Source organism: Lontra canadensis, unplaced genomic scaffold (assembly GCF_010015895.1).
Source record: "Lontra canadensis isolate GAN:19392208 unplaced genomic scaffold, GSC_riverotter_1.0 scaffold27, whole genome shotgun sequence".
Classification (NCBI taxonomy): domain Eukaryota; kingdom Metazoa; phylum Chordata; class Mammalia; order Carnivora; family Mustelidae; genus Lontra; species Lontra canadensis.
Window position 1 is genome coordinate 6,410,014 of NW_022631021.1, and position 15,208 is coordinate 6,425,221.

The 15,208-nt window shown below is 40.3% G+C and overlaps 1 protein-coding gene across 6 annotated transcripts in view; it reads right to left on the reverse strand.

Annotated features, from left to right (window-relative positions):
- COL19A1 (collagen type XIX alpha 1 chain) overlaps nt 1-15,208 on the reverse strand; it is a 312,492-nt gene that overhangs the window by 17,579 nt on the left and 279,705 nt on the right. For 5 of the 6 annotated variants that reach the window (XM_032864437.1, XM_032864441.1, XM_032864440.1 and 2 more), the window contains 7 exons: nt 12,830-12,874; nt 10,094-10,138; nt 9,938-10,000; nt 6,196-6,231; nt 6,015-6,059; nt 3,330-3,500; nt 1,544-1,610 (listed from right to left, as the gene is read on the reverse strand). In XM_032864437.1, coding sequence (XP_032720328.1) covers nt 1,544-1,610; nt 3,330-3,500; nt 6,015-6,059; nt 6,196-6,231; nt 9,938-10,000; nt 10,094-10,138; nt 12,830-12,874 — 472 coding nt within the window. Of the gene's footprint in view, nt 1-1,543; nt 1,611-3,329; nt 3,501-5,697; nt 5,871-6,014; nt 6,060-6,195; nt 6,232-9,937; nt 10,001-10,093; nt 10,139-12,829; nt 12,875-15,208 lie in introns of those variants that run through there. The other variant, XM_032864442.1, reaches the window with a different exon arrangement.

Genomic DNA, 15,208 nt, shown 5'->3' on the forward strand with positions numbered 1-15,208 from the left:
TGGGAGGGGGGGGTGGGGTTATGGACATCGGGGAGGGTATGTGCTATGGTGACTGCTGTGAAGTGTGTAAACCTGGAGATTCACAGACCTGTACCCCTGGGAAAAAAATAAATATATGTTTATAAAAAATAAATAAATAAATAAATAAAAAATTTAAAAAAACAAAACAAAACAAAAAAATTCCCCAGTTTATTAAGCTCACAGTTGAGGGGAGTGATCTTGATTTTAGCAAGTCATCTGACAAAATCATATGATATCTTGGGAACAGATAAAAAAAATATAGAGTGGATTTTCAAAAACTGTATATATGGATTCAGAGGTCACTGAAACAATAGATTAATAGAATTTACAAGTGAAGAGCAGGAACGCAATGGCGGTAAGAAAGGCCTAACCCTTGACTCTTGACTCTTCCCTTCAACATTTCTAAACACAATGGAATGATGACATGATTATAAAATTCAGAAATGAAACCAAGTTCTGAGGGTCAGCCCACCTGCCCTACAGTAAGACAACATTCCACAAGATAACTTCAGTTTGGGACAATGCGTGAACATAAACCTTTTGAAATGTAGTATTAAGAAATATTAAATCACACACTTAGAGTTTAAAAATGGATACAGTGCTCAATGAGAAACACCTAATTTGTAAAAGTTTGTGTAAATAAGATTGAGGGTTGTTAGTTAATTGGAAAATCAAAATCAAGGAAGCTTTTTTTTTTTTTTTAAGGATCCTCTCTTAGGCAGCATTATTGAAGTGTCTATATCAAGGGTTAGAAAACTTTCTCTGCAAAGGGTCAGATAATAAATATTTAAGTCTTTTCAGGCTATACAATCCCCATGACAACTAGTCAATTCTACTACGCTAGCATGAAAACAGACAGAGAAAATTCTTAAAAGAATGAGTCTGACTATGCTTCAATAAAACTTTATGGAAATAAATTTGAATTTCAGATCATTATCACATGTCATGAAATATTCTTTTGAGTTAAAAAAACCATTTAAAAATGTACTTCCTACATGCTCCTCCTCCCTACCCTCCCCCCCAAAAGCAAAATCATTGTCAGCTTATGGGCCATACAAAAATTGGGCACAAGTGAATTTGGCTGGTGGGCCACAGTTTGTTGACCTGGGTCTAGATCAAAACACACTGTGCTCTGCCTTGGTCAAAATACTCCTGGGTGAATGAGGGTCATTTAAAAAGAGTGGTGACAGGCTGGGCTAGACACAGTTGCACCATAGAAGAGAAAAGTAAGGAGAAGTACCATATTGTAAGGGCTGTCGTGGTACTAGAGGAAGATACTTCACCTGTTCTACTTAACAGACCAGGAATGCGGAGAGAAAGTTAGAGAGAGGCAAGTTTAACTCAGTGTAAGGAAGAATTTTCTATCCAACCGAGAGGCCCCATCCCCCCTCATAAAGTAGGTTGCCTCTTAACATCGTTGTTGTATGGCCATCTTTTGAGAGAGTGCTGAAGGGATCCCCTTCAGTGGATGGAAGGTGGCAACTGAAGAAAAATTCAGAAATGTTTATTAAGTAGATCTAACCTTCAAAAATCCTTAGAACCTCTTGATTAATATACTTCTTTATTTCTTCCAATGAAACCGCATCAGCCTAAAGAAGGGGGAAAATGGTCTTAAAATTGAGCATAGCACAAATGAGTAAAGACTAGGAATCCTGGGTTGGTGTGCATACTTGAAACTTCCGTGGAGACACATTTATCAAACAAAATGCTTTTGGCAGTTGGCTCTATTAGGCAATAAGTATCTTTGTTTTGATCAAATGCTGAGAAGAACTTGAAGTGCATAATTGCTTTAAAAGCCGTGGGCTGGAAACATAACCAGTGACTCGAACATATTTCTTATTAAATGGAGAGACATGGCTTCATATGATTAGGAAAGACATTTCCTATTACTTCATTTTCTGAAGTTACAGAACTTGAACAGTGTTATCAGGACATTAATATCCCAGGCACAGTTTAACTTCTAACCAATCCTTGGGCACTGGTGAAGTCAGTATCTAGGATACTACGCATCTTTAAAGGAGAAGAACTCCAAGTGTGCTGGATTATTACTTACTAAGTTTTAGTCATTTTTATGGTATAGTTTATTCTGTAATTTACACTTTGTGAACATATTTGTATTAAGCAATTTTCCTTTTTTAATGGAAAACGCTATGGGACATGAGAAAGGGAAGTAGGTAAAGGATGTCAGTTGAATTTTTAACCCCTTAACAAATGAAGCTACATGAATTTGGGAGAGAACCTAACATTATAGTAACATTTTACTGTAGTACTCGATATTTTTAAAAGAGAGCTATTATTTTCCATGATCATTAGGATTTGTAAGTATTTTATTGCTCCTCTCTTTTTAGTGGTTATTATTCAAGTGTATATGTATGACATTAAAGACAATATGATGGGCTCATAAAATAATGATATCTATAGGGCAGTGTAGTTCCAAAAATGCTCTCTTTCAATATTTTATTTTCATGGCATATGGGACATATGAACTTGAGTTAATGCATCTAATACCAATTACTGACACATCACTGAGAACTCATTATACAGGCTTTATTCAAGTAGAGCTTAGGGAAAATGGATAAAAATAAAGAATCTCAATATTGTGGGAATGCCCCAGTTGGCTCTCCATCTGGTGCTGGCTGATTATCTGAGGACAGTGTGTCCTTAACGCCCTGCCCCGCCCTCCACCGCCCTCCACTGCCCTCACTCCAGGACCCACCTTTCTCCCTGACCAGGATGTTTTCTGATTAAGTTCCTCTGTGAATGACCATCCACCACACCTCCTGAGGGTATTAATAATAATATGGGCTTCCTTAACCAAACACTCCTTCTTGGCCCGTTTTCCACATCAAAGTACCACTCAGGGCAGGTTTGTGGTTCTCATATTCAACAAATAGTGTTTTCACGTAAAACAGACATATGTCATCTGTGTAGTGTAGGAGACATTATAGATGGTATTTAAGAGCACGGCTTTGGAGTCAGTCAGACCTGAGTCTAACCCACTCAATAAGTGTGACCCTGAACAAGCCAACTCTGAGTTTTTGCATTCGTCAAAGTGAGACGGACAGGACACCATCCTCTGAGTTGTGAGGCTCTGCAGAGGTGATGTAGAGGAAGTACTTAGCGGAGGGTCTGGTACATAACTTGAAATAAGTGGCAGGTATTGCTACCCTTGTGGAGATCAGTTTAGGTTCATTTTATTTCTTTTTAAAGGATTATGATTGCTTTCACTGGGATGAATTCCAATTTCTTTCAAAGGGATACGAGGTCTATGCTAGCCAGGAGCTGCTGGAGCTCTTGGCACTACTCACTGGAGTGCCTGGGACGCCTGGATTGCCTGGAGGGCCTTGGTGTCCGGGGGATCCCGTGGAGCCCTTGTTTCCGGGTGGCCCCACAGGACCTATGGCTCCCTTCATGCCTGGAAGGCCTGGTTTCCCCTGTTCACCTTGTGGGCCTCTGTCTCCTGGAATTCCCTGGTCACCCTGTTAAGGAAGAAGTTAATAAGAGTGATCTCTTCTAGAACACGTAAGCTGTGGTTAAGAGCAAAGGTTCTGCATTCATACGGGCACTTGCTAGCTGTGGCACCTCTGATAAGAGAATTGAGCCCTCTGTGCCCTAGATTCCTGTCCCATAAAGTGGAGATATTAATAATACCCACGAAAAAGGGTGATGCTGGAAATGAATGAGTCAAGTCAAGTGCTTAGAACAATGACTGGGATGTTGAAGGCACTCCCCCAAAAGCTAGTGACAATGTTGGTTGTACTTGATTGCTGGTCTAGAATGATGACACTTTTGAAAGTCAACAGCAGCTCTCACTTCAGGCCTGGGTCTCCTTGGCAATCATAAAGGAAGATGGCCAAGAGGATTTTGTACTTGAATGAAGATGGTCACCAAGATTTAACGCTAAGTAAAAACTTCAGGACCCTCAAAATCCTTCCCAAATCATGTGCTTTTCTTTTTCTTTTATCTCTATCAGAATTTTTATTAGATTCTGTGGGTTGGTTTCTTTATTTGTGTTTTACAGTTATGTGAGTGTGCTTGTGTATGTTTGTGTGCATGTGCATACACGCTGTGTCCCAAAGATAAACAACTCGGAAAGATGAGAAAGGAGAGCCTTTGAAAAAGTTCGGAGCAGGTGCTTGGGGTGGAGGGTCATCATTGAGATCATATACTTAATAAATAAAAGAACTACGAGAGAATTCGCTGAGTAAAGTGCCATAGTAAATTAGGTATAAGATAGTATTAGGTGGCTTGACTGTGATAAGAAGTCTATTTAATGCTGACTTATCCAGCAAGGTGTCTACTACTGCATGTGTTTGTGCATTAGAGGATGGGGTGGGCATCAGGAGAGAGGGGTATATATGTACCATAGCATGTTTCAGTTAGAGATATTCCAAATACTCAGTTCCCCAATGCCAGAAGGTGATGACCACACCAGGTATGATGGGATGGTGCACTGAGGCTGCCATGTATTTCATTGTGTTACTCTTATTTGTGAGTACTATGCAAAGGGCCCAACTCCGTTTCTGTTGATTTAAAAAAAGTAATGAAAACAGATGAACAATTATAGGGATCTATTTGATCCTGGAATGAAGAGGTGTAGAAAGAAGCCATGTATAAAGAAGAAAAAGCAGGGACCTAATTTCAACATTACTCTCTTAGTTATAAAAATATATCTGCATATAGGTGTATCAACTCACATTTGGGGAAATACCAGGATGTTCATTATAGTGATGTTTATTATTATGAAAACTGGAAAGAACCTAAATATCCAGAAAAAGGAGACTGGGAAAGTGAAGTAAGGTATATCCAAACAGTGGAATAACATATAGCCACTAAAAGTCATATGCAGATCTGTATTGACTGACATGGAAAGATGGTCATTATATACTGTTAGGTGAAAAAAGTCATTTACAAAACAGTCTGAACACATTTTTGGAAGAGCATATATTCTTTTGCATCAATACATTAAGTATATATGTATATCATATGTAAGAGAGAAATAGAAATATGTCCAAAATAGTATTTGTACAAATTTAAGAATCCTTATCTCTATGCAGGGGGATAACGTAGACTTTTTTCTTTCTTTTTTACTTATATTATCTCTGTTTTCAAATGACCTTCAGTTATCATGAATTACTTGTGTAATAAGTAAAAATGAGTAAACTAGACAAATGAGTACACAAACACACATATGCAATATACTAGCAACCCACCCAGGAATTCCACTGAATTACAGTGCTTGAATCTTTGCAGTGGATTGGCTCCAACTCTACTTGAAAACATTAAGGTTCACTAAAGAAAATAATGAGAAGTTGGAACAACACCAACAACCAAACCAATTCCAATAAAAGTACAGGACAGAATTGGCATGACTCTATGTGTTTGGTTCCACTTTCCACTGCTCTACCTCTCCACACCACCACCCCACCTTACTCGACTTCATATTCCATGAGATCAGGGGTTCTCAACGAGGGCCACTCCGGTTCCCAGAAGGTGATGTCTGGAAACATTCTCGGTTGTCACAACCGGAGAGAAGATGGCGGCACTGATCTGCTGGCTAGACACCAGGGAAGCTACAAAACATCCTACAGTGCCCAGGGTGGACACTCACAGCAAAGAACTGTCCACTCCAAACATCAACAGCATCAACAGTGCCAAGGTTGAGAAACTCTACTCAAGGAACAAGAAAATGGGTGATCGCTATCGTAGGAATATGCGTCCGAGACAGGAGGATCAAAGCTTTCCCAAGTGGAATAGCACACTAGACTTCGTTCTGAAGAAAGGTCATTGTTGTAGGTGTACCTGCCATATGGCCTGCTTCGGGGTCCTTCAACGGGCCTGTTTCATGCCTAGAAGAGATCTTGGGTCACATACACCCTAAAAGTGTCATACTGGGGGATTTGCAGGGATCCACACACATATTGTGTAACTCAAAGGATAAGGCAGCTGCAGCAGACAGGATTAAATCATGATCAGAAGGGTAATATACATACACGTTCTCCTTTGGGGCCTCTATCTCCAGGTTTACCCATGACACCCTGAAAAACAAATGTCAACACTAAAAAATCAATGCTTGCCAAGACTTTTCCCCAGCCTGCTTAGTCAAGTATTTTGACAGGTACTGCAAATGAGGTTTTGCATGAGAATGTTTATCTGAAGTGGTATTTTCCATACCTGAGCACCGGGCAATCCGTCTTTTCCATTTATTCCCTATAAAGACAGAAGATGATCAATATTCCTAATTCTACATCGGTAGACATAGTTAAACACAATAAAAGGGTAAAGTTTTGAGGACCTAATCATCACATTTCTGCTATTTTGGTGAGGGAGTGGAGTGAAACAGAAAATGAAGTTGAGAGAGTAGATGGTCCGGAGTTCAAATTCGGGCTCTGTCACTGACGAGTTCCATTTACTTCAGGCAATTTACTGACTTCTAATAGCATCTGTTTCTTTCCTTATAAAGTGAGGATGAAGTCATTATTTGAAAACTCAGGATTTGGTAAAGCAACAGAAAATGCCCAAGTCACTGTAAATAGTCAATGGGGTTATTTTCCTTACTTATTCTCTTAGGTACAATCTGAAAAATAAGGTGGCCCGTGGTGCTGGGTGGCTGGTGGGTGGCATTTATTGTTACCGCCCAACAATTTTCTAGCACAGAGAGTCATTCTCAGTAAATGGTCTCAGCTGCTGCTGGGGAAATTTCATAACATGGCCAGAGCACAATCCTCCTATGAAATAAACTGTCGGCCAGAGAACAATTTGTTATTTTTCAGTGGGAGAATATGAAAGAAAAGTAGGAAATCTGTAATCATGGTTTCTGAAAGCATTAAGTAGTGTTTTGGGTTTTTTTTATTAGTAAACTGGAAGTTAACCAAACTTTACAAGGCCATCCTGGAGGTGGAAATAAAGCCCCCTACTCAGAGATTTACAAGATGGAGAAAACTTGTGGCTGGGAGATGTCAGAAGGAAAAGCACTTGGGGTCAAATCAAACACCTAGAGTTCAATAGTAGATGTGTTTTTGAGATTTGGTTTGAAGAGAGAGATCGAGGTGAGGGAAATGATTTCTTAGCTAGTAGACAACTGCATGGACATGTTCTTCTGAAAAGGCTAAGAAAGTTTTGCTGTGCTCGAATGGATTTTATGAGGATGGAACTGCAGACAAGCACATGTTTTCACTGCTGTAAATTACACTAAAATCTGTCACAGTTGATAACCCAACCAAAGTCCCCCAACCTCTCTGAATCATCTGGGAATTATGTAGAGTACTTTAACTAAGAACACGTTACCTGCAATGTGTGGTTCAAAGAATTTATTACATCCAGAAACACAGGCAACAAAGATAAAGCTGATTAAGGAGAGGAAGTGGGGGAGGGGATGACACAACCCAGCTGTACCACTTGAATAAAAGAAGATGTATCCAGTGTTAACATGTAATTCATGCTTTTGGTAACAACGTAAGAAAAGAAACCGTACAGTCTTTCTTTCTTTTTTCTTTTTTGGTCTTTTGTAATTCATCAAAGACTATCACGTGTGTTCTCCTTTGTTCTCTAAAAGCAGACAAGTACTGCTTTTAGAGATTTTTAGAATAACCTGCATGGATTTGTTTTTCCCTCCCTCATCTCACTTATCTGGAAGAACTCCACACCTGGGTGTAAGCAGCCTTTTGTCTATCACATGTCTGCGTCTGAGCAGCTGGCTGTGGTTGAAGAAAAACGCATGTCCTTGCTCACTTGTTCCTACCTAAATGAAAGCAGGCAGAGTACAAGTATCCCCTCCGTATTACCAGGCTATCCTGGATTTCCTGATTCAACTCCCTCTCCTTCTCTCCCTAAGTATTCTTTCACAAATTTTCCTGTCTTCAGATCTCCAGCATCACCACCTGATTCCTTACACCCAACCAATGACCTTGATTCTTCTTCCACTGAGAAAATACGTAGGAGAGAAAATATCTCTCCTATAGATCCAACCTACACACATTTGTACACCAATGTCTGCCTGTCCCCTTCCTCCTAGTGAGAAGGATGAGCTGCCCCTGTTCCTTGTGAAGGCCGATTTTCACTTCTGAGTGGAATACCAGTGTTCTCCCCTTACTCAAATTTATCTCCACTTCCATGGTATCATCAAAACTTCCCCTCTCGACTGGATCATTCTTATCAAGATGAAAGTGTGCTGTAACCTCTCCCACCAAGGACCACCACATTTCTAAACCCAGTGCAGAACTGTCAGCTCTCACATGATTTATCTAGATTCATCATTTCTCTGTCTTAAAACACTTAGTTCCCTCAACATCCAGGAAACTTCATTCACCTGGTTTCCTTCATATCTCACTAGCTGCACCTTCTCAGATTTTTTGCTGGGTCTTTTTCCTAACAGTTGAAATGTTTTCTTCCCTCCCAATCCGCAGGGACTACATTTCATTCAGACCCAGGTTTAAAATCCCCAAATCAGTCTTTCCAGTCCTGACCTGTCCATTAATTCAAGATATGTATATCAACCGCTTACTTGACAATTCCAATGGATGTCTACGAGTGCTTGAGGTTCAATGTGTCCACTGCAGAGAATTCTTGATTTTCCTCCCAAACCTACCCACCTCCAGTAGTTCCCATCTCACCAAAAGCGCCACTGTGACATGGCTGCTCGACCCCACGCCACAGCTTTGACTTATCTCTCTCTCACATTCCACTTCTGGTCCATCAGTGAATTTGCTGACTCTCCCTTTGATGTACATTCTAAACTCCCTTACTTCTCATGATCTCCCTGTTCTCCCCATCACTATTTCTCATGGAGATTATGGTGATGTTTCCTCACTATTCTGTCTGCTTCCATCCTGCTTCCTATAGTCTGCTCTCCACAGAATAGTCAGACTGATACTCTGCAATATACTCCATTTTCCTTCCCCACTACAAATGCTTCAGTGGGTTTCCAGATTGAAGCTATTTTTTGAGTGTCTCCCAGGGCCAGGCACTGACAATGTGTACCATATGTCATGTTACTTAAGTGACTCACAAAACCCTTAGAGTCACAATTCAAACCCATATTTTTCTGACTCTAAATTGTATATGTTTCCTCTATTTTTATGTTGCTTCTCTGAGGAGGGGGAGGCCAGGGAGCACTCAGACCCAGAGGTTTCCCAGAGGTACTGACCCAGCCTTGTGAACTCTGTGCTGCTTATTTACCTTCAGTGTCCTCCTTCTCCTAATAGCATCCCTCCCCACACACAAATAAACAAGCAAAGGGAGCAGTGACTTTCTATCAAGGGTAAACCCGAGAGAGGGCTGCATGTTGTTCATCTTTCTGTCCCCTCCCTCATGGCCCAGCACATCCTTAGCAAACAGAAGAGACTAAATAAATATATGTTGAAGTAAACTGAATTAGTATGAATGATTATTACTGTGTTATAGCAATATATGTCAGTATCCAAGAGTTCTTTTAGGAACCAAATGGATGCTATGTTTAGAAGCACGATTTATGAAGGTAGAAGAACAAGGTCCATAGGTAACGAAGGGAATCTGAGAAAATAGCTTCTTCTTCAGTTTTTAGCTTGGCCTCCAGGAGTTATATCTGTGAGTCTTCAGGTTTTTTATATTTTAGGATGTGAAAGGCCATTTTGTTTTTTAACCAGGAGAACATCAGACTTAAGAAGTAATGAGTCTAATCTCCTGACACTTCAAACAACCAAACAAAATCTCACTTTTTTCATCATTAAGACTTAAAGATACCTCATACAGAGCTAGGACACTCAGGGAGAACCACACCCCCAAAGACCCATTTGTGGAACTTGCTCTTACTTCCTTAGAAACTACAAACATCAGATTTTCCAAGGAGATAGGACAGTGATTGGATAAGAGATAAGAGATAGACAGTGTTTGGAATATTTCTCAAACTGGCAAATTTTAAATAGTAAAAAGTACTTACTGGCCTTCCGGAGGGTCCTTCTGGTCCAGGGAAACCTATGTCTCCAACAGGCCCTCTGTCACCCTATAGGCATGTCCACAGACAAACATTAGCTGCCAAGGAAAGCTCTGGAACCGCACGCAAGTACAACTGTGAAGTAAGTGGCTGGAAACTCACCGGTTCCCCTGGGACTCCCGGAGGCCCTGGGGCTCCAGGTTTTCCCTGGGAAATCAAAGCAAGGAGAAACATGAGGAGCCAAATTACGGCATGACACCATCCCCTCCCTGCCTGTGAATTTAAGGAGCTGCCAGGCCTGTGGCTCTCTATACTAAAATGGCATTCTTAATGGGACAGAGTCTGTGGGGACATGTACTTGACTCTGGAGGCTCCAAGGTATGGACTAGAATGCAGTTCTCTGAACGCACACATATGTGTATAGCAGATGGGTGGGAGGGGACGATACTATTTTTGAAAATATGAAACCAATGTATCCTCATTACCGGAAATACCTCTAGTGCTTATTTGATCAGCAGTTCTTCTCGACTTTGGAGCCAGGAGGGCACATGGGGTCAAAGAAGTCTTTCCTAGATTTTGTGTCTCGTAAGAGGGTTTCTAAGTTCATAGTAGGATAGCCTGAAGAAACACCATTTTTGACTGGAAAAGCCATGTTTGACTGAAAGGAAGGGGACAAGACTGATTTATTCCTACACATTACGGCTTGGAGGACTGACAACAGAGAAGTGTTGGGTAGAGAGGCCACTGGGAGGGACAAGAGAGGAAGATGGTCCATTAGAGCCCAGAAGTGAGAAGTGCCAAAGTGTCCAGATCAAGCTTAAAGAAGGAACCCCCTTCTATCCCTTGGACTTAACATGGACAGAAAAACAAATTAACACAGGGATATAGGCATGGGGCCAAGGCTGCAGAAACCCTAGTAGGTTTCCCAGGAGAGAATCTGAAAAAGGAAGGACCCTTTCTTCACTCCTCTTGCTGTCCAGAACTCTGGGAGGAGCCCGCCTCACAGGTTCAGATATGGCTGAGTGGTGAAGCAAGGCAGACACAAGGCCTGAGAGAGCAGTCCTGGTTCCCCAGAGCCCGTGTGTACAAGCAGGAACTCCCGAATCTCCTGTGGGCCCAAGTGGGGGGATATGTTAGAGCATTATAAATATAATGTCCCACATGGGCTTGGCATAGGACACAACGGGGAGAGTGCTCACGCTTTGAGATCTGAGACAAAGAGATCAGGGACATTGGTAGCAGGCAACAGAAATCTCAAAGGTTGGGGGGAGCTTGGAAAACCTGGGGGACAGCATGCTGACTCGAGGCCTCACCTCATTGCCAGCACTCACAGACACCTCCTCCTGTCTACCCATGTGTCATCCTGGGAAGAAGCAGGAGGAACAAGCCCTGGAGAAATCTCTGGATGGGCTTGAAAATACTAGAAAGGGATAGAACTGCTAAATAAGGGGATTCATCCTCTACAAAGGATGGTTTTCTACAAAGTAGAGATGGGTTTTGAATTTTTGTTCTTAGACTTAATATCTACAAAGAATAAAAGAGAGTGGCTACTGGTCTTTTAAAGGATGAGAGTGATGGGTGGTGGTGGATGGCGGTGGGGAGTGGTGGATGCTCTGGGTGGTGCTGGGTGTCAGTAGATGTCAGTGGGTGGTGGTGAGTGGGACGATAGAGCCCTTTCTTATCCTGTGTTCCTATGATTCAAGCACATAGTTTCCACTGACTTTCCTACCCTGGGCCTACCCTGCAGGGGCACTGAACAAAAGGATAAGTGGGCTCTTACTCATAAAGCATGGCCACAAAATTTTAATTAGAGCATCATGAATGGAGATCAGAATGATCCCTAGGGCTCAGAGAAATGATTTCAACCTTTCCTGGAGTACTTCCTATTCATTTGAAAAGACCTTGATGAAATTAAAACATTTGACACCGGAGAGCAACAAAAATGATTGAGAGTCTGGAAGGGCTGGTTTACGAGGAAACATTAGCAGCTGTAAAGATTTGTTAATAACACCAGGCCCAGGGAAAACTCGGGCAGATTGTAGCTTAATATCAAGAACTTGAAGTACAGGGGCGCCTGGGTGGCTCAGTGGTTAAAGCCTCTGCCTTCGGCTCGGGTCATGATCCCAGGGTCCTGGGATCGAGTCCCGCATCGGTCTCTCTGCTCAGCAGGGAGCCTGCCTCCTCCTCCTCTCTCTCTCTGCCTGCCTCTCTGCCTACTTGTGATCTGTCTGTCAGATAAATTAAAAAAAAAATTAAAAAAAAAAAAAGAACTTGAAGTACATGCCTAAGGATAAGAGCGTCATCTTTTGGGGGCCAAGAAACCTTAAATATGACAAGAACAGAGAAACAAAACTAGCTTCTCAAAGTTGGGCTCGTGTATTAACGTATTGGCACTTGTAATTAACTGGGCATCTCCTCCCCTCATTAAGGAAGTTGGGGGAAAAAAGGAAAAGATAATAAAGAAAGAGGTGAACACAAAGAAAGGAACAGTCTTGGGGTGCCTGGGTGGTGCAGTCGGTGAAGTGTCAGACTCTTGGTTTCAGCTCAGGTTATGATCCTAAGGTCATGGGATCAAGCCCCACACTGGGCTCCATGCTTGGCTCTGTACTCAGTGGGGAGTCTGCTTGAGATTCTCTTCCTCCATCTCCTTCTGCCCCTCCCCTCTCTCTCCCTCCTTCTTTAAAATAAATAAGAAATTTTAAAAAATAAAAAAGAAAGGAGAATTCTTGAGGATAAATAGGGACAAGGTGGTTTTATTTTTTTAACTGGATATTTCTAGAACCTATTGTCATAAGAGCTACTGTGTGGTCCCTACCTCTTCTTGATCCCTAGCCACAGATTGACTGTGGAGATAGAATTGCTTCCTTGTGAAAATAATATGAGATGCTCTGGACTCACCGATATTCCAGCTATTCCTGGGGGGCCTGCTGGGCCTCGATCCCCCTGTTGGGATTTAAAAAAAAGTTGCTGCTTATGATGATATCTATAAAATCTTTGTCTATAAAATTAATGCTCAAATGAGTATTTGGATTTGGTGAAGATTTTCTTTGGTGTTGATAAGCGTTATCAGTATCATCAGATGGTAAAATAAAAATTAGTAGCTAACTGAATTTGTTAAAGCTTTTTTTTTTCCCCAAAAAACGAAAGCAAATAATAATCTTAACAAAAATAAGCATTCAGGTTATCATTTCTGTGACCTATTTTTAGTAGGACTCCATACATACTTATAGCTAAGATTAGTCAAAATAGTATTTTTATTCTAAAAGTAATCCATTACCAATACTTAAAAAAGAAAGCACATTGAATGTTTTCTAAAAAGCTTTTCCTACACTTGTCTTATTCAATATAGGGTTGGAATAAGATATTTAGAACAAGGGATTTTGTAGTTCTCCTCACTAGGCCATCAGAAGATCCCTTCAATTGCTCTGAACAGCAGAGTGATGTAATTCTTTTTCCAAAGGCAATGTGATATTTTAGATAAAGCTGATGATGCTAAAAGTGTTAATGATTATATACGGGATAATAAAATGGCAACTTTTGTTGAGCAGAACCTACATTAAAAAACTTCATAACTTCACTCAGGGACATAAAAGAAGACTTGATTAAATGAAGAGATATGTTTTGTTCTTGGAGGGCAAGACAATGTTGTAAAGGTGTCATTGCTACCCAGACTAATTTATAAATTTAATGCAATTCTTATGAAATTTCAGCTTGACCAGGTGATATTAAAGTCCACCCTGGATAATGAATAAATGAGAAGATAAAAGAAAAAAATTAAAAGAAGAACAATACAGAGATTAGCAATACCAATATCTGAACATATAACAAAGCTATAACAATTAAAATAATGGAATATTGGCACAAGATTAAGCAGTATACCAATGCAATATAAAAATGCAATATAACCATAGGCCAACATCTATAATAGGATTTTAGTAAAGAAAGGGATGTATTATTCAAAATATAGTACTAATAATTGAGTAATTTCCTTAAAAAGAGTTTAATTGCTCTCTTTATATTATACTCCATGTAAATCCCATATAGATTATGTAAAAAACAAAATATTATGAACTATAAAAGAATTAGAAGAAAATACAAAGTGACTACCTGATTTTGGTTGACAATAAGAATAAAAAGAACTTAATGCGTAAAAGCAAAACAAGAAAACATGGAGAAAAATTGTTTGATATTTGACTACATAAATGTTATATTTCTATATACTATGAGATCAAACATGAAAATGAAAGGTCAGACAAGCTAGGAGATAAAATCTAACATTTAAATAGAAGTAGTATCTTTATAAAGCCTATCCTTAGATAAATAGAACAAAACTAATAGAATAGAGGACAAATAGTACAAACAGGTAATTCTTGTCAAATTATGGGATTTTAACCCCCAAAATGAATATAGTGCAACTTTTTATTCAGTGGAAACTCTTGTATATCTGATAAAGTTTAATATTAATAGTAAGAAACCTTCTCTTGGACAATATAGTCCTTCCAAAGTTCAGGTCTCGCAGTTCTTTCAACCATTCTCCTCTAATGATCTGGCCTCTTATTCCCACTATTATACCGGAGGCCTTGTCAGTAACCATAATTCCATCCCCTCCATAAACTCAGTTTCATGCGTTCTGATATTGGGCCACCATAGTTTTAATTCACTTCCGTAAGTACCTTGGATTCTCACACTTTTGATGCTATCAAGACCTCTAATCCATTGAACAAATCTTCCATCATCCTTCAACTCTCTAAATGGCCTCTCTACCTTATTTATTTAGTTTAAATCCCATGGTCACTTGTTTTAATCACTCCTTTGTATACACCATTGACTGTCTTGGCCCATACTTGCTTTTAGTACTCACCTGTCAAAACTGGAACTTTGTTTAAATCTATGTCTTTAACTGAGTGTACATGCTGGAGAAGATCTCCCTGACTGGTCTCACTTCAGTTTATACTCATGAACCTCAGGGGTGTCCTGGGGCTGCCTACTCATCCCACTCTGTGGCCCCAGGACTCTCCCTCTCTTTTAGACCTTCCCCTTAAATCTCCTACCTCTTCTCCCTCATCACTCTCAGACGATGATCTTCTTCCTCCATCTCTGAGAAAATTTCAGCAACCAGAAAAGAACTTCTATAGACCCCAACCAATTATTCTTCCTGTGTATTAGTGTCTGTACCCCTACACTCTCTTTTTCCACCTGTTACTCCAGATGAACTATCCAGATTCCTCTCTGAAGCCATACCCTCCATTTATGTACCGGTTCCTATTTTCTTTTAGC